This window comes from Podarcis melisellensis, assembly GCF_964234715.1.
Source record: "Podarcis melisellensis genome assembly, chromosome: 9".
In the NCBI taxonomy this organism is placed as follows: Eukaryota; Metazoa; Chordata; class Lepidosauria; order Squamata; family Lacertidae; genus Podarcis; species Podarcis melisellensis.
Window position 1 is genome coordinate 46,886,854 of NC_138541.1, and position 26,522 is coordinate 46,913,375.

General features: G+C 41.1%; 1 protein-coding gene across 3 annotated transcripts in view; it reads right to left on the reverse strand.

Moving 5' to 3' along the window:
• Positions 1 to 26,522, reverse strand: part of GPM6A (glycoprotein M6A) — a 180,966-nt gene that overhangs the window by 70,755 nt on the left and 83,689 nt on the right. Inside the window, exon 2 of one of the 3 annotated variants that reach the window (XM_081926213.1) lies at positions 10,256 to 10,327. The exons of the other annotated variants lie outside the window; for them this stretch is intronic. Coding sequence (XP_081782339.1) covers positions 10,256 to 10,327 — 72 coding nt within the window. The remainder of the gene's footprint in view (positions 1 to 10,255; positions 10,328 to 26,522) is intronic. 3 annotated transcript variants of the gene reach the window in all.

The window sequence follows — 26,522 nt, forward strand, 5'->3', positions numbered from 1 at the left end:
ACAACAGTGGAACAGAAATTGGCCAAATCTTAGTCGCAACTGAAACATACTAGCTAGGGCTGTGATTTATAATTTATTTAACAGCAATAACTAGAAGAGTGCTGTAAAGATTGTTGAAAGGCACTGTCACAAAATTATAGCACATTTTCATGAGTCCTAAGTCAGTGCATATCACACCCAGCATGGACCCCTCCATGTGAAAGAAATACAGACAGACAGACAGGCTCTCATGGAGGTTTAGTTAAAGCCTGGCCAGCTTTAATCAAAGGGCTTCATTGAGGAGGAACATAATTAATTGTTTTCCACATTTCTAGCTTATATCTTGGTTTTAAGTACATGCAACAGCTTCAAATTTACAAGCATAAACTCCCAGGAAAGAAAAGATTCATAGCAATGATTAGCAAACTGATTAGCACACTCTTCTTGCTCAAGAAGCATACGCTTCACGTGTTGACAAAATAATCTTTAAATGAAAACATTGTTCAAAAGCAGTGTTAGAAACTGAGATATGAAAGCTAGGAGCTAAATGGCACCTTAAACCTAGGTTATGGGTACCCCAACAGAGTATCTAGGTGCACTTTTTTTATAACAAGAATAGAAAGCTGAAAATGAACTACAGCTAAAATCTTATGTTCATTTTTCACATGGTCTAGTCCTCATCTGAAGACTGCAAAAAACAATTCCATACTTCCCCTGCTTTCCTCCCTAATATTCTTTTGAGGGTCCCTTCTCCAGTCATCAGAGAGTGGCTGGAAGTGGGGAGGCAGAAAAGGTCCTCCTTTCCTTCCAGCAGTGGCAGTTTTAATCTGAAATCTTAGGTGCAGTACTGCACCCAAAGCTCAAAAACTGCCCACATTGATGAAACTCCCTGTCACAAAATGCACCTAGAGCAATGGGAGTTTTAAACACTGTTCAAAAGTTGAGAGTTCTGAATTGCTCCTACTAGGAGCAGCGACTTCTGGGTTCAGTTATTTTCCAGGAAGCATCCCAGTTTCTCAACCAGTTATTTCACTATGAATAGCCAAGGCAAATCATGTCAGTGTTCCTATGTTTACTTCTCTGCCCTCCTCTTCCTGTTATCCAACTCTTCCAGAAGTCAAACTCCCACTCTTTTGCAGTGGTTCTCACCTGTGGTTGATGTACAGAGTCTCTATCCCATGTATTGTAGCCAATTATGTTAAATGAGCAGCTAAAATGAGCGTAGCAATATGACGTTGTAAGGCCAATGGTTCAGTTGCTACAGCTGGTGCACATTCGGGGTCAGTTTATGTTCCAGCTTCAATCCTTTGTATGTAATAAAAAATTTCAGCTGAACGGATAAAGGTGGTATTCAATGAAAGTTTCCTGTCTGGAACCCTGGAGAGCTACTGTCAGTCAATTTAGACAATAATGGGCTAGATAGACCAATGGTCTGACTTGGCATAACATAGATTCCTATGTTCCGATCCATGATCTGCTATGGTGACACCCAGCAGTTGTCCTTTGCAGAAGTCTTTCCCTTCCCTGCAACCTGAGCTCCCTTTTTAACTGAGGGTGCCAGGAATTGATCTTGAGACCCTTCATGTGTAAAGCATGGATCTCTGATTGAGCTATGCTCCCATTCCCACAATATGTGGCCAAAGTTTATAAATCCACACTCCACAACCATCAAGTAACGTTTCGTTCCTTCAATTAGCTATCCGGTAAACGTCTCTCTGACACTACACTAAAGAACACCTTTCAGTCACTGAAAAAGTTGTGTGCTAAATGTAGTGCAGTGTGTCCTTTTAATACTATGATATGATTAAACAAATATCTAAAGACATCTTTGCATCCATGGGAGAGAAAGCTGGGCTAAGTTTTAAGAAAATAGAACACTTGATAAGGTACAGCCCTCCAGCAAGTTTGTAGAACAATGTGGCTGAGTAAGAAGAACAATGGCCATTTACCACCATGAGGCAGAATCCAACTCAGAGGGTAGAAAGTGGACAGACTTAGGATATCACAGCTAACCTCATGCCCTTAAGGTACAATGGCAGATTTTGCCCCAAACTGCCCAGTCTGACCAGCTTTTGAACATGGAATAAAGGGTGGTGGCATCTTGTATTTTGCTTAAGGCCACAAAATATATTGGGCTTGCGCTGGTTATTGGACACAGTCTACTGGAAAATATAGCACATCAAAATTAACAGGAAGAGTGCAGCAGGAACACAGGCTTTCACAATTCCCTTTCATTTCAGTGGGACATGCAGAGGGGAACTTCTTAGTATTATTGTTCTTGTAGTTGTTGTTAAAAGTTATATACCACCCTTCATCTGCATTTCTCAAGGGTGTTCACAGCATAACAATACAAGATAAAAAGACAAAAGACCTAATAAAAAAGAAGAAAATGAAACAATAATAACCCCTTCCACCCTCTCCCATGAAACATTTAAAATGATATAGGAGGTTAGCCAAAGGCTTATTTGAAGAGGAACACTTTCACCTAGTGCTTAAAACTGCATATTGAGACACCAAAGGCTCTCCTACATCATGGGTAGACAAACTAAGGCCCGGGGGCCAAATGCCTTCTAAATCCGGCCTGCGGACAGTCCGACAGCATGTTTTTACATGAGTAGAATGTGTCCTTTTATTTAAAATGCATCTCTGGGTTATTTGTGGGGCATGCCTGGTGTTTTTAATAAAGTAGAATGTGTGCTTTTATTTAAAATGCATCTCTGGGTTATTTGTGGGGCATAGGGATTTGTTTGTTTTTTCTTTTTCAAAATATAGTCCTGCCCCCCACAAGGTCTGAGGGACAGTGGACCGGCCCCCTGCTGAAAAACTTTGCTGACTCCTGTACCTGCATGCTAAAAATTCAAAGACTCAAACAGTTTCATGATAGAATAGTATACTGCTAACTGCCTAATTTTCACTCCATTTTGCATGGCTGTGCAAGTTCCCGTCTTATCCTTACAGTAACTAAAAAGGAGAATGAAACCTGATCCACATCAACAGATACAACAGCCTACTGCAAATGACAGGAAGAGGGCTTTTTAAATGGTCCGTTGGGGGCTACCAAATGATTTAAGGGTGCACTTGCTTCCTTCATTTTGTCCTTAAGGCTGTGCCATTACCAAACTTTCTGCAAAAAGTAGGTTTGGCATGGGGCCAGTCGCTGTGGCAATACAGGAGATGGCCGGGGTGGGGTCACAGTCAGCCCTGCTAAGCAACAGTGTAAAGCAACCTGATTCAGGCAATGCATGGAATAGATGAAGACATGAATTAGTGGCTCAATGGCGTGTTTGCTACATTTGGATTCTGCTTTAGAAAAATATAGGTAGATAGGTAGGTAGCCGTGTTGGTCTGTCGTAGTCAAAATACGTTAAAAAAAATCCTTCCAGTAGCATCTTAAAAAGTAAAGGGCCCCCTGACCATTTGGTCCAGTCATGGCCGACTCTGGGGTTGTGGTGCTCATCTTGCTTTATTGGCCAAGGGAGCCGGCGTACAGCTTCCGGGTCATGTGGCCAGCATGACTAAGCCGCACTCCAGAGCAGTGCACGGAAAGGCCATTTACCTTCCCACCGGAGCGGTACCTATTTATCTACTTGCATTTTGACATGCTTCTGAACTGCTTGGTTGGCAGGAGCAGAGACCGAGCAATGGGAGCTCACCCCGTTGTGGGGATTCGAACCTCCAACCTTCTGATCGGCAAGCCCTAGGCTCTGTGATTTAACCCACAGCGCCATCTGCATCTCCCCAGTAGCACCTTGGAGACCAACTAAGTTTGTTATTGGTATGAGCTTTCCTGTTTAGAAAAATATATTAGACTGGCACTGACATTCATAATTGTCTATATGTATAGCCAACAAATCTTCATTTGGTTAGGTGTCTGAGAGAAAGCCAGGAGGGAAGGGAGAGAGAGAGAGAGATGTACTGGTCACAAAATTGGAAGTATATACAGAAAACATGCATATGCAGGAGCGAGATCTTGGCAGCAAGTCCCATACCCATCTATATGTATTTACTGTACAGTTTCTATGTGTGTATGAAATGTACACACAGGCAAGTGGGGTTTTTCGGAGCTGTTGGGAACCTAGTTTTGCATGGCTTTCACCTACCCATAAAGCAAGTGCATGAATAAGGACTGTACAGGTGATACAGCCAACATGCAAAGGTCACCACAATCCCACACCTTCCTTCATGTTTGTTTTATTCAGTTGCATGAATAGGACTATAGAAAGTGTGGGTGTGTGATTGAGAGCATGTGTATTTCAGAGATCACTATGCAATTATAGGACTAAAGCACACATAGTTGTGTACTGCGTCATTGGATAGTTTCAGGTGTTTCAGCAGAAAAATCTGTGCAATCGCAAAGGTTCAAGATGCAAAACCCACCTGAAAAGCATATTGTCATAATTTTGACAATGGCATATATGAAAAAGGAGGTGGGAGGAACAATGTCAACAAAGGTTGAATTTAAGCAAATGCAGTAACAACTTGGACTCGTGAGAATAAGGACTAATTCCAAAGATTTCATAAAGGAGAAACGTTTTAAACTAAAAAGATTGTGAAGTCACTGTTCTACACTTCAAACAGTTTTATTTCTTGCTTAATGTAAATATTACATTGCAGTTGTAAGTTTTCTTTTACTATACTTTTAAAAATTGTTCATGTTTGAGTATATAATACTAGTGCTTAAAGACGTGTGTATATGCACCATGTATGTGTACATGCACACACATGCATAAAAATATTATCCCAGAGCTAAGAGATCTTAGCCAACATTACAACAACCCCAATTGCATGCAAATACATCCTAACAACATCTTGCAGAAAATACATGTCCCTTTCCCTCCTTCTCGAAGCATGAGTGATTAACACACACAGCATCTAAGGGGACACACATAGTACTAGGCATAGTAGCCAACTCCTAGGGGCCAAGGTCCCTTCAACCTCCCTAATAAAATATTTGAGGGGGCTGGGGGTCCCCAAAGTTGACGAACATTGCCACTCAAATGATGTGCATGTGCCACATCTTGTGATTGATTAAGCGAAGTGGGGCTTACCGTGACACCCCTGGTACTAAGACCAAACAGAATTTTTTTTTTCTCAAGGGCAGCACCACTGAACTCAACAGGGCTGAAATAGTGCTACTGAAAGGGGAAGCAGACCAGTCATCATGAAAGCTATTCTCAAAAGCAACCAAAAAGGCCATGATCGGTGTAACACACTGTAAATCAACATGCAACAAAATCAATCGAAGCATTACATGGTCAATGCATCTACCAATTTACAGCAAACTAAGGCAAATCAAAAATATGGATGGCAAAGTACTGCAATAAGGAATCAATAACATGACTGAGGAAATATGTATGTCAAATAGGTCTTGACATTTTAGAGCAGCAAAGCAATCCCTGTGTTTGGAAAATGAAGAATTGTCCTGCACCCAACATGGGTTTTACTGTTGTACAAACCCTTCTAAAATATTGTTTCAGATATAAGAAGTAATCTACAAATTAAAATTGGACAAGCAGAATAAGATCTTATAAACATGCATTTGGGAAGCTTTTTCTACCTCTGGGTTTATTTCCCTCACATAGATTTGCTGCAGGAGCATTGGAGTCTTCAGGGTATATTCAAGACTCCCCTATCTTCTTCAAGAGGAGACAGTTCTCTACGGAAACACAGGAACTCTGTGTGTGACTGGAGTGCACCCAGAATCAAGGTGGCATTTTTCAGCATAAGGCTTAACTAGTGTATTTTTGAATTTAAGATCCCAAAGCATGTGGACTAGTTTCATTTATAAGATTAGGCAACACCAATATGGGTAGTGACACTTTTTGTGAATTGACACCCAAACAAACAATGAACTGAGTGATCTTATTAGAATCTACTAATGAATAGCTGGCTGAGTTTAGGATCAGTGCTGGGACTTCAGTATCCTCAGGCTCAAGAAATAAATTAATTCTTAACAGGAAACATGGAGCAAAAGAAAGGAGAAGAGCAAATCACAGATATTCATTAGCTCTTACCATCAAATAAAGCTGCCTTGAGGGCATTCTACTGAAAAGCATTGCACATTTGACTTGGCCATGAACATTATATAGGATCAAAGGAATCAAGGCATTTGTTTAGAATACCCAACACACAAGTCACAGACTTTTATAGGTGTTTTAGTGAATTCTTCTTTCCAAGAGCAACCAAGCTAGTCACCTATATTTATTGATAGTTAAACTAGTATTTTCATAGGTTTAGAACCTTTTAAAGTGATGAAAAAATCTGACTGCTATTCTCTTCCTTCGCCCCCTGAGCCAAGTCATATTCTTTAAGCCCTCCTCCATGAAGTAACTTGTCCTGAACATGACCAATAATGTCAAACATTGCTAATTTCTTACTAACTTTTAAGTATTTTGTTTTTTGAAGAACCACATAAGAGAATTCCATTTATGCTTTGATGATGAAGGCTTAATTTGAGTCTTTGAATTTTTAGCATCTAGACTTGTCCTTCAAAAAATGTGAAATGCGGGATTTTTTCTGTTCTTCTAAAAAACTAGAATCTCTGAAATTTGCCATGTAAAATTGCTAGCAACTGCCAGTCCACTCAGCAGTACAGCACCCATTAAGTTCCCCAGGTCTCAGCTATTCATTGGGAGACCGGGTTCATCCTACTCATGTGATCCAAACTTTAACTTCATTAGACATTGCAGCAGCACAGAAGATATAGGGGAACATGGATGACTGACTAGAACAGGGGTTGGCAAAAAATTTTAGCTGCGGGCCAGTCCACTGTCCCTCAGACCTTGTGGCGGGCCAGAGAAGCGGCACCGGGGGGGCTGGAAGAAGAGGAGAGGGGGGCAAGTAGTCCTCTTCCCCACCCCCAGCCACCCCCAGCCACTGCGCTTACCTTCCCTGGGGCTGCTGCCACCACCAGCACCACCACCGCTGCTGCTTCTTGTGGGTAGGCAGAACGAGCTCATCCGCTCCACTCTCTGGCCCACAGGAGCACCAGGGCGGCAGCGGGGTTGGGAAGATGAGCAGCGCGAAAGGGCTGGCTCCAGAGAGGGACTGCTTAAAATGGTGTTCAGCCAGGCCAGCTCCCTTCCTTCTCTAGGCAGGGCAGGGAGAAGCCAGGAGGAGGGAGGGAAGAGGCGCCCCTGTGGTGTGGGGGGGACAGAATGGCGCAGGAAAAAATGGCGAAGCCCGAATGAACAGAATCCCCATGCCGATCCACAGACAGTCTGTGGGCCGGATGCTGAAGGCAATAGGGCCTGAACCGGCCTGTGGACCTTAGTTTGCCGACCCCTGGACAAGAAGCTATCTACATGGTTCTTTCTTATTCCCTTTCTACCACTACACCCTGCGCCAAAAAGAAAAAAAGGGAGGGAGAGTTAAAATCAGGCAACAAGAAGACATCTGAAAAGCTACAGCAGTGGTGGCATTAGCAATGGCAGTTGCTGTCACCGTATTTGGCCAGCCAGTGGCTTCCCGTTGTCATCCTCTATCCAAATGTCTTTTCCAGACACATGCAGATACTATTTTACAAAACTAAAATGATCATTATGATCTGAAGGACTGCCCCTTAGTTAGGATGAGGATCTTTTAAGCTGGTGGGATGTGATGAGCCTCAGTTATGGAGCTTTTGATTTGGGGACAAATCTGTATCTCTAGCTCAGTGGAAAACTTCATTTGAATGCAGAGGGAGACAAACATGTCTGCTATTGAAAACACACACACACCACACATACACACTGTAGGCAGGTGCATATATGTATGTGTGTGTTTGTGTTTATATGTGTCACTGTGAATACCTCTACAGCAAGACATCAAGGAGGTTATATAAGCTCTGACAACTCTAATATTGGTCATGAAAACACATGAATTGGAAGTGGTCTTTTCTTCCAATGTCCCTCCACTCTGGAAAAATGAAATCTGAATTTTCTCCGTTTCCAACTTATGAAAAAAGGAAGGGAGGGAGAGAGAAGATCTTCAATAAGCGGATTCCTTCTTATGTCACTGTCCTACTTTCAAGCTGCATCACATGAAAGCAATTTTGCATGCACTTAAATGTGGTTACACATAGTACTTCCATTACCCACATTATACACTCAGAATTTAAACAGAAGACAGTTTCTATATTTTATCATATCTGTTGAATAAATTATTCACATCTCATTTATGAATGCTCCATTTAATAGCACAATATAAATAAATCACTTTCAGCCAATGCATTCCCAAAGGATTTCAAATGAAGAATTTTGATCTTCTACTTTGTTTCTCCGACTCTTTGTTCACAAATAATTTGTCAATGCAGCCTTCTTTGAATTGATTACAAATGTCTACTATCTGTTATCTGGAAATTCTTTATTGACACTGTTTGGAGATTATTTTCATAAGCAATTGGGAGAAGGAAGCTTGAAGAGGCCGAAAGTGTACTATCCTCACCTTTTCAAAATTATGAAAAGAGTCCAGGAGAGAAACTCATCTGAGTGGTTGTGTGCTTTGGGGAGAACTGGGTGACATGGCAACTCTTTCTAGCTGACCTCAAGCCACAAAGAACCAGAAGCTGTAACCACTCTACTAAGCAGAGTACTGAATCTCAGACTCCAAATAGAAACGACTGTCAGATGAGAGAGAGTTTAGCAAGGCTTGCATGATGTGTAGGGAAAACAGACCATGGGGAAAATAGTGTGGGCACTTCTCCATGAGTGGTGGTGGGATTTAGAACTGAACTATGTAGCCACTAAGAAACCTAAAGATTTGAACTTTCCTCTGTATGCTGCTATTAGAGGTTTACATAGTAGTGGTAAGTAAGGACTGGAAACCATTTCCCAGAATAAGTTTGAGTGGGAAGGCAGAAACCAAGTGATAGAACTTGGCTAGACTATACAACAGGCCTTGCCAACCCAATGCCCACAGGTGCTGTAGAATTCATAAAGGCTTTCACTGGCACCCCTGAGCAAATGCGCTAGGCACTGGGCTTTTATTTTATTTTATTTTTTTAAAAAAGGTACGATTCTAGACTTCCTGGGGCAGTAAGTTATGAGACAAGATGTGCAGGTATCTTTTAAGAAATTTCTTTGAAATGGCAGTAAGTGTGATGTGGCTACCTTGTATCTTTTTACTGGTACTGAGGCATGTTCCTTGCTATTAAACAGCAAGAGTGTGTGTGTGTGTGTGTGTGTGTGTGTGTGTAAGAGAGAGAAAGAGAGTCTGAGGAGCAGAGATCACAAAATACTCATTCTGCACAATCAGGACTTGCCATGGTAACCACAAGGCTGTCTTGGGGTAGCTGTCTCTCTAATTTTGTGTTATGCCACACTTTGCATGGCAGCCATTTCGTGTTAGGTCATGCTTACCCCAGAGCAGTTATTTTGTGACTGGCACCCCCAACACCCTCTCCAAATTGTAAAGTGCCCACTGGTCCAATAAAGTTGGCGATCCCTGTTCCAGGAGATGCTGACCTTAGTCAAGGAACTGAAGCTTGATGTGCTGCTGCAGGAAATGCTGTCTCTATTTGTAAGAGCTAGAAAGCATATGGCTGATTCAGATGATATTCTTCAGACCTAGTGTGATGCTGCCAAGATTAGCTCTTCCATATTATATAGGGACAGAGATAACCAGGCTAGCAAGTCACTCATCCTTGGGTATTCATTCTGCAATGGTAGTGAAGAAACAGCAGATATACCTAGAGCAGAAATGGGAAACCTCACGCCTTTCTAACTGGTCTTCAGGAATTCCCCTAGGCCATACCCCAGGTCACACCCCTCACCAGCCCCACTGAACTTCTTTGTTGAGTGGTTACGTAATTGTGACAAAGCCTCTTGCTTGCCTGGGTGCAGTGGTTGATGTGTGCATGTCTAAAAATCTCTTGCTCTGCATCGCTAGAATGTACTCTACTGCACAAAGGCGAAAGCAGCATTCATTGCTCCACCCACTTTTTCTTCAAGACTTGCTTATGCGGCCCCCAGAAGGTTGACCATAAGGGAATGTGGCCCTTGGACTAAAAAGGGTTCTACCCTTGGCCTAGAGAATGGGAGAAGCCAGGTATAATCATGCCTCTTGTGCATATGTTGCAGACCAGTAAGTGCAGCGCATATTCAGTGCCCAACAGTTCCATATCAGAAACAGTTCCATATACAAAGCAACGTAAGTTTATACTCGCTTCTGATAACCTGCTTGCTTTTTCCGCATCGTCCTAGGTCCAGTCTTTACTCTGTAGTGCTGTCCAAGAGGGAATCCTGGTGGAGTGGGCCAATTTTTGAGGAAGAACTAAAATAGCAAATGTACAGCTTACCTAAACGATGACAAGTGAGGTGCATGTTAACCAAGCAGATTTCTTCCTCTCTCCCTGTCCTACTGCCCATATCTGAAAGGTGTAAACACCAAGTAGGCAGAAAAAAAATTAAGTATATGACTAATGCAGTCAAATGAAATAAACATGGGAAATATATGGTTTGATATGGGAGCAGTTTCCTGAATCTGTGGAACATTCTTCTCTCTTAGCAGTTGAGTGTAAGGACCATCATTGGGGCAGAGAGCAATGCAGTCTGCTATTCACAATGTGGGGGGGACGACTTGAAAGGCAATTATTTTTAGCTACTGCATTGTGTCTCGAAATCACATAAACAGTGAATGTCCTGCCAGACTCAGCCGTGTTTCATCTAAATGCACTACTGTGGACAAACACAGCATAGTAAGTTGAAATTTCCTCTTGATCACTGGCCTAGTGCCCTGCAGGTATTTTGGACTACAATTCTGGCCATCCTTGATCATTAGTCCTGATGGGAGATGTAGTTCAGAACAATCCTCCAGGTAACAGAGGATTCTCTCTGCTAACACAAATAAGGATGAATTTAGGGCTGATTTGGACTTTACATATGCAAAGAAGAGATGTGTGATGCTGATTTTCCTTCGCCTCTCTGTTATTGCCCTCCACAGGTTCAGGAACACTTTAAAAATAACACATGACACCAACATCAAGACATTTATGACATGGTTTAGATGCAATCGTGAGTGAGTGGGAATCGAGCCATGAGAAAACTTGTTAGATTATAGTGTGATCTGGAAAGCTGCAACCCGCAGCAAACATGCACATTGTAATTCATGCAGTTTGTATAAACAGGCCAAAGGCAAAACCAAACTTGATACAACAACTATGACATATGTTAGTTAATTTGACATCAAGCAGATCAAAAATAATGAAAAAGACTGAGTAAAATATAATGACTTGGATCCTTAGATGCATAAGGAGAAGGACGTTCACATTTTTAAAAAAAGTTTGCTCTCCGCTTGTCCCCTCTGCAGCTGCTAATAACCCTGAAAGGCATTTCTAGAGGAACAGGGACCCTTCTGAACAATATGGAATAAGGAAGGGGCATTTAGGAGGGGTGAACAGCCCCAAATAGGCAGGTGTCAATCACCACCTCCAACTGCAGCATCCTCTACCTCATCCTACATGATTCAGGAGGACATCTCAAGGGTGTATGTAGGCAGCTGTAGGAAAGAAAAAGAACAGCAAACTTCCATGCTGCAAATTTCCTCCCGTTCATTTATCTTACAATTCAAGCCAATGATTCAAAAACTCACTTAGTATGTTCTCTGCTTTGACATAGAGAGCAAATATATTTTTAACATTAACATTTCTACAACCATGGGCACTTTTCAGAAACAAACAAAAAAGGCTATTACAATGTGATTCTCATATTCTCAATATGGGGTCTCCAGTGTAATGTCAGTGGGCACCAGAGCACTCTCAGCCACACATACCCTTGACCCTCAGACCTCCTACCACCGCCATTAAGCTTTTAAAATTGATAGGTTTGGGGAACTTTTTGAGTTGAATGATTGACAGGTTGACTATTTAGGAGGGTTCCTACTTATTTGTTTGTGTTTCATTTTGCGGGGGGGGGGGATTCTGATAATTGGGCATTTTTGTGATACCTATGGTAGTTTATTAGATTTCTAAATGGGCTTCCAGGCCCAAAATGTTGGGGACCCCAGGTCTGAACTATGCAAAAAGTGCTGGGAGGGATGTTCAGGTTTTGCAATTTTAATGTGCAACTTCAGTTCAGAAGCTCCTTCCAAATGAAGCAGCTCTGATAAACACACAGAAGTTCCTGCAGTGGCTTTCTCTGCCAAGATCATCCCCTAGTGACGTATCTAACTCTGACAGAACAAAACAAAAATGTCTGCTTGCTTCTAATGCAACCAAATCAGCCTTGACTTCATAGTTTATACACACTTTGCTGATTGCAAGCGGGTCCTTTTCGCACTGGTTAAGGCAAAATGTGTTACCAGATATTAAATGTCTGAGCATTAAGGGATTCTATTCCTCCTGTGCGTACATTATCCAAAACAAGTAGAGGGAAGAGGGAGAGACAAGACTGGACACAGCTGCTTACAAACAACTACTGAAGCCTGCTGAAAAACAACAATAAATAAATAAAAGATGGAGCAATCCATATACAGAAACTGCAAGAGATAAGATAAAGTGTGCTGTTATATCTTTCTGTGCTTTTTATTATAACTATCACCATTGTAATAATTATCATCACCATCGTAAAACTATTTTTCTAAGTGTACAAAAAGAAAAAAGAGGAAGAACTACATTGCAACATGAAAATGAAGTAAACATGGACAGCTGCCAGATTTTCATGCCCACATCACGCACATTTCTTCACAGCCATGCAAAACTAACTCCAGTTTTTCTCCACGAAACAACCCTCTCCTTTTTTATAGTTTGTTGTAGGTATGTATGCTAATATCTAATAAAGGAAGTGGTTTTGGAAAATATAATGGAACGAATAAGCAGTTCTTGTCTTTTATAGGTATGTTGCTCTTCCACAGATATCAAATTGCCTTATAAAAATTCATGAACCAAACACCACACCAACACAGCAAATGCAGCACCATCATAATTATTTTGTTTTCTGTACATAGTGAGTCAACCAAAAAGGTACTGACAGGGCTGAGAACGCTATCATCATCTGTGGATGCATAATCTGTGGAAATGCTGCAGAAGCCTACATTTTCTTCTGACCATAATTCTAAGCCTTAAATCTTGAACAAGATAAGAAGACCCAAGTGAATGGGCCAAGGTTGAATGGGCAGTGTAAGGCCTTATTGGCCTTTCCCTTTGGTTCCAGAAATACTAAGGCGGTCGATTTGGATGACACCCAACATCACACCAACAGACATTCTCCTGGCCTCCTACAGCTCCCCAACACCCTTAGCATAAGCAGGACACTCCAATTGGATATCAGTTATTAGATTTGCCACACAAATACTTTTTGAGTGTCAAGGCCATAATGTTTTGATTTAGTCCAGACAATTACTTGATTCTCACAGTGTGGATAGAGAAATATACAAATTATCTTCTCCTATGAATTTCTTTTCTTAGTTGCATATCCTTGTTCCTCCCCAGCCTCTTTTAAGTTCACACTGAGGGCCACATTAGTTTACAACACTTTAAAATAACCAGACTAACTCAGTAACTTTTCATTTAAATCAAAAGCAAGATTTGAGCCTGATGTCAGATATGCAAAATGTTCTTTCCTAATAATATTTAATAAAAATATGTCTGAAACTATATTCTGGTAAAACTCCATTCAAAGCTGCAATCTAATGCTAAACACCACTGGAATACTAAGTAGTCTGGTTTCAAGTAAACCCCTTTATGCTACTGCATGGAAATTATAATATAAGAGAACATCAAAATGGTAGAACAGTATAGGTACAAATATATTGATATAGCATTTCTTCTTCTTGCTCACTGATATTCTGTGCTAACTGAAAAAGCAACACATGGAAGATAAATGAACAATGCTGTGTTTTGAAGCATTTGTAAAATGACCTCTTAAATTACAAAGCAAATCTCAAGAGTACCTCTAAGCAAACTAGATCCTGTGGATGCAGTGCATATATAAATAGGTTCAAATTACTGTTGCTATTTAAATGAGATTTCTGCAAGACCATTTTGTGTTTACTCAGTATATTGGGAAACATTCTTTATTTTAAACATTATTTGCAGCTTTCTGCAAAATTCTGCAGGGGATACAATACATAATAATCCCCACAATGAAACAAATTTGTGAGTCTGGTCTGAATTACACCACTTCATGTCAATATAGAAGTCAGCTCAGATTACTTGAGTTGCTAACGATTCATACCAAGGAATGACCTCAGGGTGTACATGTAACCACCAGCATATTGCCAAATTTCCTTATCCGCACACACTATTCAAAGCAGAAGAGGTCACATTTAACCATTTAATTAACTGTAGTATCTTATACTCACATTGTGTTACATGTTTGTTTTGGAGTAGGGGAAAGAACTGGCATAGAGATTGTCTGCCTGTTCACAGATTTCCATTTTATTCCACATAAAAACTTTCATCTGCACTCATATTGGTTTATGTTGTTGCAAACTATGCAGATAGGTAGAGATTCCATGAGCTAGCCTTTACTCTTTACTCTGCTACACTATCAGCTGCTGAACCAAAATAGGCACCAAATCACTGTATACACGGTGCAGCGTGCTACATTTATTATATCATCTTTCAATGTTAACAACAGAGGTAAATAGCCAATCTGAAAAGAGCCAGTTCTCTCATTAACCACATGGTTTCTTCTTATTAAAGACCCATAACAGCAATTTAACTCATTTGTTAGCACTGTTGTCTGCTTTCATCAGCATGAGCCAATCCACAGGCAGATATATTAAAATATGACATCATGATGCTTGAATGAGAAATACAAAACCATTTGTTATTTCTCCTCTGTATACTTATTGCAAAAACCCAAGTACATTTACATTTTTAAATACCTAAGGAAGTGATGGACCTGTTTTCATACATGACCAGTGAAGAAAAAAACCTAACATACTAGAAATTTGTTTTAGTTAGTTGTTATTACATTTTCCTCAAAGGAGCTCAAGGTGGCATAAATGGTTTTCCCCTTTGTCATGTTAGCACCCATTGAACTTCATGGCCAACGGGGATGTGAACACTGGTATTTCAGGTCCCAGTACAGCTCTCTAAGCTAAAGTTCCCAGATTTTTTTCAATGAATCCGGGGACACTTTTCAACTTCCTACTAAATAGATGGCTTTTGTCAGGGGATTTATTTGTAAATCCAGGTACTGTCCCTGGGAAATGGGGACATCTGGTAACCTTACTCTAATCACTACATCACATTAGCTCTCATGATTCTAGTCCAGGTTGTCCCAAAACCATTGGGCTGCCCCAACCAGTTGTGTTAAGGAATCCAAGATGTGTCCCATTAACACTAGATATGTTGCAGAGGCAAGGTATGCTTGGCATCTTCTCTGACACTGCAAAGGATTCTAAGATGCATCTCTGACTGCATGTTTTACTGATGCCCCTTAAAACATGGCTATCCCAAGCAAGATATCAAGTTGCTTGTGCCTGTCCCTGAGTCTTGTCTGATACAATGCCTACCTCTGAAAAACAGAGTGCGCTTTTTCATAACACACGGGGTGTTTGTGTGTAGAACACTAAAGGGCCCCAATTTCATATTGTGCAAAACAGAAATCATGAGAAGAGGCCCACACCTTCCCAGAGATTGACTGGGTACATAAGGGGTGAAACAATCTTTCAGGTATCCTGGTCCCAAACTGCATGCACCAAAAAACAGCCCCTTAGCCTGGTAGCTAATTGCCAGCCAACACAATTATTTCAACAGGGAGGTGAAGTGTTAGCAATATACTTCCCCAGGAAGAAGCTGAGCTGCCACATTTTGCACCTGCTGAAGCTTCCAAACCAACCTCAAGGACATAGAGTACACTGCAGTCATTCAGCCTGGAGGCTACCTGCGCATGGATGACAGTGGTCAGGTGATCCAGGTCCATAAATGCCTGTAATTCTCATACTAGCCTAAGCTGATAGAAGACACTCCAAGTTGCTGAAGTCACCTGATATTCCAGAGACAAAGATGGGTCGAGGAACACCCCCGGACTACAAACCTGCTCTTTCAGAGGGGGCACAGCCCCATCCAAAGCAGGCAATTGACCAATTATCAAGACTCGGGAACCATCTACCCCACAGCATCGCCATCTTGTCAGGATTCAGTCAGTTTATTGGCCCTCTTCCAGCCCACCACCAACTCCAGGTCCAAGTCTAGCGCCTACATGGCCTATCCCAATTCAGATGCTACAGAGAAGTAGAGTTGGGCATCATCAGTGTATTGATGACCTCACCCCAAATCTCTTAATGACTGTTCTCACTGGCTTCGTGTAGATGTCAAATGGCATTGGGGACAAGATGGTACTCTAAGGCACCCCACTGATAGGGAGACAATCGCCCAATTCTATTCTCTGGAACCTAAACTGGAAACAGGATCAGAACCGCTGGGAAACAATGCCTTCACCAATACCCATCCTAAAAAGCTGTTGAGATATCATGTAAGAATAACAGGATCATATTCACCCTGGCCTTCTCCTGATATCCTCTTAAATCACTTTCCCTAAAGAGGGGGGCGGTTAATTGTGACCAGGTGGTAGTTGTCACATACCAATGGGAGTGATTGGATCACCGCCTATTTTAGGATAGCCAAGAATAGTCCGTCCCACAAAGATTCTTTGATCCTAGACCCACTTGGACATACCCCCTCAGCAAGCTTTAAGAAGTCAACAGGTGACGGGGTGGGGGGATACATGGCTGGCCACGTTGTCACAAGGACCCTGCCTATGACATCAGGCCGCCTCAGGCAAAACTGATCCAAAGAAGTTGCAGCCAATGCCACACTGGACACCTCACTGGACACTGCAGTAAGTGTGGATGTGGTATTGAGACTGCTATGAAGGCAACATTACCTTTGAAATGCATTGCAAACAATTCACATTGGTGTAAGCATACTGACCCAATGACATCTACATGCTGTAGAGTTGATCTGCATGGAGATTGGTCATTTCTGTTTGTTTCATAACTTGGTTTTGAACTGCACTCAGCAGAGCATAAGAAATTATCTTTTCTTTCCCCTGCAGACATTGACTTTGTCAAATGATTTTAATTTTCTTTTTGCGATGATTCATTATTCATTGGGGGGTGCTTTAAGTTTCAGATTCAATGAAACATTGTCAGGCTTTAATTGTCTTTCTGTCTTGTTTCAGTTTGCACAATCTCTCCCCCCCCTTTTTTTAACAAACAACAGATGCCACTGGAATTCTCTGCCTATGTATTCTTTAAAGGAACATTCTTTAACATTTCTACCCTCTCTTTTGCAGTATCTGAGAACCACAGGCTGCTGACTCCTCTCTGCGCATGTTTAATCGACCACTATGGTTGTCATGCCAACCAGCAAAGAGAATTCTAAGCCTACACTTGGTATTTCAATGCAGTGACCCAATTACTGTCTGTCAACAAAATCACTGGGACAATAGCAAGTGTAACACATTATTGAGATTAAATCCCAGAGACTGAACTATAAAATGTCTGGAACCAAAATCTTAAATCAGTTTCACAAGGCAAAACACTATAAACAGAGTTAGCGGTAATGCCTTCTAATCCTTCAAATGTAATAGTTGCTCTTAAACAGCTTTTTTAAAAAAATCAAATAATGATCTCTGCCCTGTGTGCTTTTTTGGTAGCGCTCAAAAAACCCACCCCACAACTCAAATTTTGTAGAATTTTTGTGGCCATTATGGTTTGAAATTTGGAAATATTTAAAATATTTTAATATACATTTGAACAAAAGGAAATATTCAATCGACACAAATTTTCCTCCATGAAAACAGTAGTTGAAGATACACATTAAATGTTTCAGTTTTGCACAATGTAGCTGCTGTGAGGATGAGCACTGTAGAAATGAAATCACAGACACTGTGTCTTCATGCTTGGTAAGAAAAAACTAAATGAGCACTATGGATAATTATAACAACTGCTTTCTACAGTGTTCTGAAACAAATAAGAGAAAAGGAGATTTTTCAAGCTGTAGCACTCTCTACTTTTCATTTAACAACCTCTTCAGCATGAATGTGCTGTCCTACACTTCCATTGTTAACATCTGCAGATAGATTGTTCTGATATAAATAATTCAGCTGAAAAACATCATAGTGGAACATGAACTCGACACTGGCATAAAGCCAATCCCACAATCATATGAATAAAATATATTAACATATCACTGTTTCGACGCACAGCCATATCATCAGAAACCCTGGTGATACCTCCTACCAATCCAGAAAGATATATTTCACACATTATATGCAATTATACACAGAGCAGTCAGTGTGGTATAGTGGTTAAGAGTATGAGCTTAGAATCACCAGTCCAATTCCAACCTCAGCCGTGAACTCACTGGGTTGCTGTAGGCAAAGCACTATCTCTCAGCTGCAAGATAGGTCAGGATTATCAACCCTATCTTACCAAAGTGTGATAAGGATAACTGACTTAAGGCATATGAAGTTCACAAACTCAGTCTGTGGCACCTCTGGGTCAAAAAGGCTCCAATAATAGGTGATGGGAAAGACCTGTCTCTGCCAGAGTCCCTGAAAAGCAAGATGAACAAATAGTCTGACCAGGCATTCCTATGCTATATAAAAGGTTATTAGTAACTATCACTGATATTCCCAATCTCTGTGTATTATTAGGTGGCAAAAGATGAACTCTTACAAATATGATGATAGAAAAGAAAGTTATTTTATTTTATTTTTGTCCAATCATTCTTTTCAATGAAAGTAGTTCTTACTGCAGGATCACTCAACCAGGAAATCAACCAATTAACATTCTAAGGAACTTGTGGTAGCAAAATGAATAAAGTAGCACTCTGCCTCATCATCACTTTCTCCTGGTAGGTGGGGAAAAAATAGACGTTAAATTGCTTTGATTAAAACCCAGGTGGAAAAGCCCAGGAATGCCCAGGAAAAGGTAGAATACAGGTCGAAGAACATAGCCACTGGCAGAAATCAGTTTAAATTGCAAAGCATTAACATGTGAGAGAAATCTCTCACTTGTCTGTAATGTATTTGTTGGTGGACAATGAAGGAAGCTGAGCAATATGTAAAACTAAATATAAAAGTGAATTCCAATACGAATATTCCCAAATTTGGAAACAATTATCATGAGTGTTGTTAAATCAGCACAAGAGGCTAGGTAATATGTTTTAAAGTTGCACCCATGTGGAAGGCACAGCATCATTTGCTTTTATTTATTTTAAAAACAGATAAAGCACCCATAATCCAAAACAGATTTCAGGGCAAATAATGCAAATAAATTTTAGATTACAAAAACACTATCACACAAACCAACAACACAATCAGATTATAGGATTTTTGTTTTACTTAGCAAATCCAAATAAAGCAGCTCAATGAACAACAATAAAAGTGATGCAAGCAGAACACAAGCAGACGTGTGGTGGCTCTCCACATGTGTCTGCTAGGTAGAATTCCTGGAAGTGTGCACAATACAATGAGTTCCTGGGGGAACATGTTCTGAGAGGACAAGTTCACTTCTCTGATGGCAATCTAGTTGTCCTGGAGATTCTGAGAGAGTCAGAGAGGTTGGGGGATCAGGCCTTCATGGACATGTTAGCATCATCACACTCCTAGGGTGAATGCTCCTCTGTTTTCATAGAGAAGGAGGGAAATGGGCAAAGAGGGTGTCACTCTCTGAAAAGAGGAAGAAGCAAATGATCACTTAGAAAGGACTCCGTCCTTGGAGAAAGGGGCAAAGAGATGTTCTCTCATGCTGAGGATAATCCCAGAGGATTTCCTGGTAGTAGTTGATTTGATAATAAGGGACATAGCTAGATTTGTGATGGGCATGGCGACTGCTTGTGTGGAAGTTGTGGGTGTCATGCATCATCTAGATAGCCTAATAGATGAATCTGGGCAGGAGTCAGGGGTTGTGGTGCATGTTGGCACCAAAGACATGAAGAGATGTAGTCTTGCAGTCCTGGAAGCAAACTTTAGATTGCAAAGTAGAAGGTTTAAAGACAGGTGATTTATGGTTAGCTCTCTCTCTCTCTCTCTCTCTCTCTCTCTCTCTCTCTCTCTCTCTCTCTCTCTCTCTCTTTTGCTGTTGCTGTTCTTATATTCATTACCTGCCCTGTACCAGCAGGTCCCAGGGCAGGCTACAAAAACAGACAAAACAGATGACTACAGTTCAATACTCTAGACAGGTAGGCAAAGCTGAGGAGCCCTAGTACTTGGCTGGGAGAGTGCTGTTGGGAGGAAGAGTTTCAGAACAAACTGAGCCTGGACAAAAAGGGTCAGACTCCACTTGAACCAGAGTGGAATTAGATTGCAGGTGCTTAAAATCAAGAAGGTAGCAGAACAGCAGTTAAAGTGATCCCTGGAAGAAAGCCAACAAGAGCTGAGGAGCATTCAGTTCAGGATGAATCATCCCAAAGGGATGAGAGTGAAAATTATCATCATCATTATTTACTACTACTACTACTACTACATCACCCTCCCTTCAGAGATTGCAGGGCAGTATAAATATACAATAAAAATCTAAACATCTGAAAAATTAAAATCTGTTATATTCCATTAACTAATCAGCACACTCAGTTTCAAAGTACCAAACCATTGGCAGCACTACTACCAAAGCCTCCCGTATCGATTTCAGGGCCTGGGAAGGGGCATACTAAACAAGACACTCCATCGGGTTTCTCAAGCTAGGGGTAAACTTTAAGGAGACAAACTTTGCTGCTGACACAAAATTCCTTAGGATGGCAAAAACAAACCAGGATTGTGAGAAGGTCCAAAATGGCTGAAAGTGAATTAAAATGACAAATGCAGTTCATTGTAATCAAGAGTGCACACTGAGGCCAAATAAAATACTGTTATGAGTTTGGGGGTGCCAGGCTCCCATAAATTCCTAGATCTGGTAAGTGCTAGAATTTAATCAAGCCTTCTGAGCCCCTGGATCCAGCAAGGGTTAAAATATGAGCTCAGCCAGTTTCCTGATGAGGCAATTGCCTGTGAGATGAGCCATTAAGAAAACAAAGGAAAGGTAATAACCTATTGAGAAAGCCAAAGAGAGGGGGTTCTGTGCCAGATGGCAAAAGGGTGGGGTCCTTCCTCCAGCTCAGAGTTTGTTAAGAAGGGGTTGGCTGTGATGGAATTTAAAGGGGGAAAGGTTGCAGGTTGGAAAGGCAGCAAACTGGACAGAGAGGCAGAGCACGTTGGATTATTTCTATTTAAACCCAAGGCTGCAGCTATGGGAGAAACAAGATCCTCTTGGGGTGTTTGCCCCCCCCCCCTCCATTGTAGGCTCAGGTTGTACATATGTGTAAATAAACCATATATCATAGACATCACAGTCTTCACTGTGCCTCATTTCCTAAAAGAAACATGGGTAAGTACCTGGAACCCCTGGAATCTTACACCACTTGGAGACTGGGGTGGCATGCAACAATACTAACTTGTATTTGAACTGATGCTTGACCAACCAACAAAGACACAGCAGCTGTGACTTTGCTCTCATTTCTATTGTCCTTCTTCCTTGTTTTGCTTCTCCTTTCACCACTGATAAATCTGTATAGATGTACTACCTGTTATCAAGCTGTTGTGTTACTAATCATTTATTGAGCACTCTTAATGTGGAATGTGCTCTACCGGCTTGAGTTTGTTTCCATAGCAACTCAGTAAGTTTTACTGCTATACATATTTCACAGGCAGGAAATAAAAAAAGCAAAGGTGTACCCAAAGCCACCAGATCCAATTCATGGCCAAGCAGGGATCTGAATTCAGGTTCAAGTTGAACCGTTTTCCCCCTTGGTTACTGTTCAATCTGCCTGCCTCACTTGCACCTAGCTGAAGCCACGCTCCCTTGGTCAACAACATATTATTAACACTAAGCAACTAATTACATGTTTCATTAATAACATGATAAACAATCATATCGGTACTGTATTTATTTATTTTTACAATTGCAGTACTGTATCAGGCATAGTGGGAAAGCAATCGTGATTAGAAAAATTTGATGACCTAAAGAAATGCAATTAAAATGAATGAAGATGTGAAATATAGATGGCTATGCAATTGTTCCCAGCCTAATCTATGATTTAGTTTTACTAAACAAAGCTAGTTTTTAACATATTTAATCCTAATAATTTCAAATACAGACAGAAAGAGACTTAAACCCAGCTACTTTGGTTTAACAAATTTTCTATTTGGGTTATTTCTGTTATTGCGCATTTAGCAAAATAAACAATGCATTGTTTTTCAGCTCACTTTAACTTGACTCCTATTGGAAAGCTGTCTTGCTATCTGACTCCAACCACAGTTCAAGATAAATCTGCAAGAAAGCATCTAAAAAGCATTGCTGGGGGCTAGTTGTGTTCACAGAGAGGGTTCAAAGGTTGCAGAGGCTTAGTACATGAGGATTAAAATATATGCCATTCCCAGTTCTCTTTTAATATTTATGAAGCCTTCATAGAACAGAAATGCAACCTAATTGCTTAATTCTTAGTGACAACAGTCATTTAGGCAGCCTGATCAGTTGCAGGCTCAAAGACTACAGAGATCTGCCAAAGAATGGTCACAGCTCCAGCAGATGGCTCTGCTATAAACTGCTTGTTCTTCTCCCACACATGAAGTGGGGTGGGGGAGGGATGGGGCATGCTCTGTGATATCAGCATGTCAGTCAATTTGCTTAGCCCAAGTTTGAACTTAACCTCATGAATAGTGGAATTAGGGCATTTGTGCTCTGTTGCCCAAATGACAGGCAGCCAAAGCAACTCTTTACAACCTGGGGTCTCAAATAGCCTTAGCACACTCATGTTTGTGTACAAATCAACAAATAGTACTTTTTTAAAGCCTTTTTTTGTCATCCGCCACAGGATAACAATGGAGGAGCAGAGGATTAGATTAGGGAAATGTGCTTTTTTAGATTATCCATTTTTAGAGAATGCTACAACATGTAGCTTTTCCCCCCGCTTGAGAATTCTATCCAGGCCTGGTTGGTTGTGATATAAGCATTTGCAGCCGCTACTGTCTAATATTTCTTTGTGGTGGAGAGCTTAAAGTTTAAACACTAGTTGTTGCACTGGTCCTATACATGCTCCCTAACATGTCACATCTTAATGTGACGTACGGGGAAGATCCAATGACTGCTTTTACAACTGCTGACAAGTGCCAGGTTTTATTCACAGTCAAGAGCCTTATTCAGACATTCAAAGAATACATGGCATTGTGGGGCGCTCCCCATATACAACAGGGTTAGCATGCCTGTTCTATGACCTTTCTGAAACTCACAAACCACCACTGCTATACTCCAGTTTTTGCCTGTCCTCCAAACTCGTATTCAATACATCACCTCTAATTTAGAGACTCCACACCATCTCCAGAACTGACCAATCATCTCTGGACAGCACAGCCAATCACATTAATCAGAGTGAAATCATATTTTAAATAGAAAATTGAAAAATCCTTCCAGTAGATGTTGCATGGCTTGGGGCTTTGTACCTCCTCTTTTTGTGTGTGTGTTATCCTTTCCCCCCTTGATTATACCTTTTCCTATTGGGGGGTCCCTCAGGAATGCACTGGAAGGACTATAAAGTTTGGGTAGAATCATGTACAACCCCTTTAGCCAGTCAGGTACATGTATTTACACCTGAGCTGGCTCTTCTTTTCTGGGGCTGTGTTGGTTATTCCCAGTGGCACAGCCTTTCCTTCAGCCAGCCAGCTGTAAGTGTGCATAGGATTGCAGCCTTACACTACAGTCTTCATCATGTCTACTGACATTCTTTGAATGTGTGACTAGAGCTAAAGAAGGAGCGGGTTTCAAACAAAGTAGCTCTTCTGCAATTCCAGATATAGTATTTAAAAGCTAGATGACCATGGGCAGTGGGGAGAGAGATTGGAAGCTTTTTTATGTGATTCCTTTACAAAGATGCTTTTTTTATGTGATTCCTTTACAAAGATGCTACCTAAAATGCGCTCATACACACACAACAATGTGCACATTTAATAAGCCTCAGGAGAGAAACAATAGCTTGCTTCTGTGTTTATGGAGAGGTGGTTCCATTATATTAGCTGCATGTAAGTGTGTCTTGTCCCATTTGCTGGGTTAATTTATTATTGAATTTATGACTCTCCAATTTCAGGAAGCTTTATTGCACTAGTCCGAAGAACCAAGTTATTAGTTTTCACTCTATTGTAAGATAAACTTTAATGTGCTAAACTGAATTACCTAAAAGTTACTGATCTGACCCCCATCCCCACCCCCACAAAAAAAACCTAGTCGTCTAAGATGTTCAGAATCTTTTCTGTCATTTATATTAATGACTGGGATACTTCTCTTTCTTGTTACATCCGGGCCATTGCACAATTCATTGTCCCAGAAGGACCAGAAAACAGGCTTGTAAAATTATCTCTTTGGCAGTAAAGCAAAGCAATCTTGGTCTACAGCAGCACCTTATTCCTTTGCCCCCTTGCCAAGGTATGAAAGACCAATAATGGCAAGATTGTGATCTTTTTGAGTTGCAATGCCTACAGATAATATGAGGAAATAAATATGCCCTGCTTAACAACTACAGGCAGGGTTGGGGCAGGGAATTTTGCTGCATGAGGTGAAGGGCAAGATGGTGCACAAATCCATTCCTTGTACAAATGTCTCTTAGATTAGCACTTGAGTCGTAATTCAATGCTGGTGACGAAACAGCTCCTGCTACACTTCAGAGCAGCAGGCTAGCTTTGGGGGTGTGGGCCATATCAATGTGGTACATACAGTGCTGCCTGAGTTGGCTGTCTAAAGATAGCATTAGTGGCCAGCAGGGCAGTGTGGATGAGGCTCCCCACTACTTTGCCCCTCCTCTTCTCAATAACTGGTAGTGATGCACACCACTGGGGATGCAGGTGAGCAATACCATGCTGCTATAGTGGCTGCTATTGAAAGGTAGGACTGTCCTGGCAAGAGATAAGGACATGCCGTAATGATGAAATATTATGAGGGCAGGAACACAGAGGGTAAATAAACCAAAAGCAAAGTGTACAACTCAGAAAGAGAGATGCTGTTAAATCAAATACTAAAGTTATATCTCACCTCTGTGTGGCTAACACACAAGCCACATTAAAATCCTGGGCAAGGTCCTCTCCCCTACTCACAGGCTATGCAGCCTCACACAGTGAGTCATCACTCACTGATACATTATTCATTGATTGGTGGGGCTTCTAGGGAAAAGGCCGTGTTGAGTTAAATGCATCCTGCATTCATATGTTGCCCACCCTCATCAGTGTCCTGCAGGAGTGCCAGCTTGGCCCCACAACCGTGGGTGCCCAGCCCTTTCATGGGGAATTTTGTGGGTGCTCAGCCACCTAGGGCCCCAGGGAGTTGGCACCTATGGTGTCCTGCCCACACTGTCCTGTCTCTCTTGCAATGTCCATGTGGGATTTGGGGAAGACCCACCTCATACATTTAAAGCACATCCGATGCACATTTAAAGCATGTAACTTCCCCCATAGAATTCTGGGGACTGTGGTTTGTTAAGGGTTATGGGACTTGCAGATCTGTGAGAGGGGAAACTACACTCCCCAATATTCTTAGGGTGAGTCATGTGCTTTAAATGTGTGTTAGTTGTACCGTATTTTAAATATACGGTGTGGATCTGATTGGTTAGAGATTCTTGATGGTTAAGCAGAGGTAGTTTTTACATTATATATGTGTGTGTGCTTTTACAGGTTTGATGCACACGCATTAGTAATGTGTAAATAAGGCAGATTTCTTTGTTAGTATAAGCCTGAAAGCAATGATGCAGACAATGGTTACAATTATACGAGATTTGAGAAAGGGGGAGGATGTACGGCAATAATGGAAGGTGATACTGTATGTTGGAAACACAGGCAATGCAGATGGCAGATAGTAGTGCACAGCTGTTTAACAGAGGGTGGGGGGAACACCCTGCATCCAAACAAGTAAAAAGGTTTGGGAAATAATACTCCAAATGTCCACAGCAGCTTCTCTGGTGCGTTTATTTTTTAATGACTGGGATGGGAGAGAAAGATCTATCCTGATTGACATAATAATAATAATAATAATAATAATAATAATAATAATAATAATAATAATAATAATAAATAATAATAATAATAATAATAATTAAAAATGCAGCTGGCCTAAAGGGCTTACTTGCTATTCAGTTCTAATCATATAACTACTGACTAGCAAAACAGTTCCATAAACTCAACACAGATTCTGGAAGAAATGAGCATTCTTTTGTTTTAAAAATATTACAAAAACTAGTGAAAGGAGGAACAATAATATCCATATTTAGATCTCCATATAATAGGTAATGCAAGATATGTTGTGCAAGATAGTTCATATCCCTATTTTAGAAGAAGAAGAAGAAGAAGAAGAAGAAGAAGAAGAAGAAGAAGAAGAAGAAGAAGAAGAAGCAGCAGCAGCAGCAGCAGCAGCAGCAGCAGCAGCAGCAGCAACCATAGAGGCTAGGTTAGACAGTAACAGTGGGATAACACAGTGCTTTGGTCCATGGGGTCACGAAGAGTCGGACACGACTAAACAACAAAATAACAACAACAACCAACACAGATTTAGGATTCTGGGTATCTCTAGTTGAAGGATCAAACCAGTAAAGGTGCTTA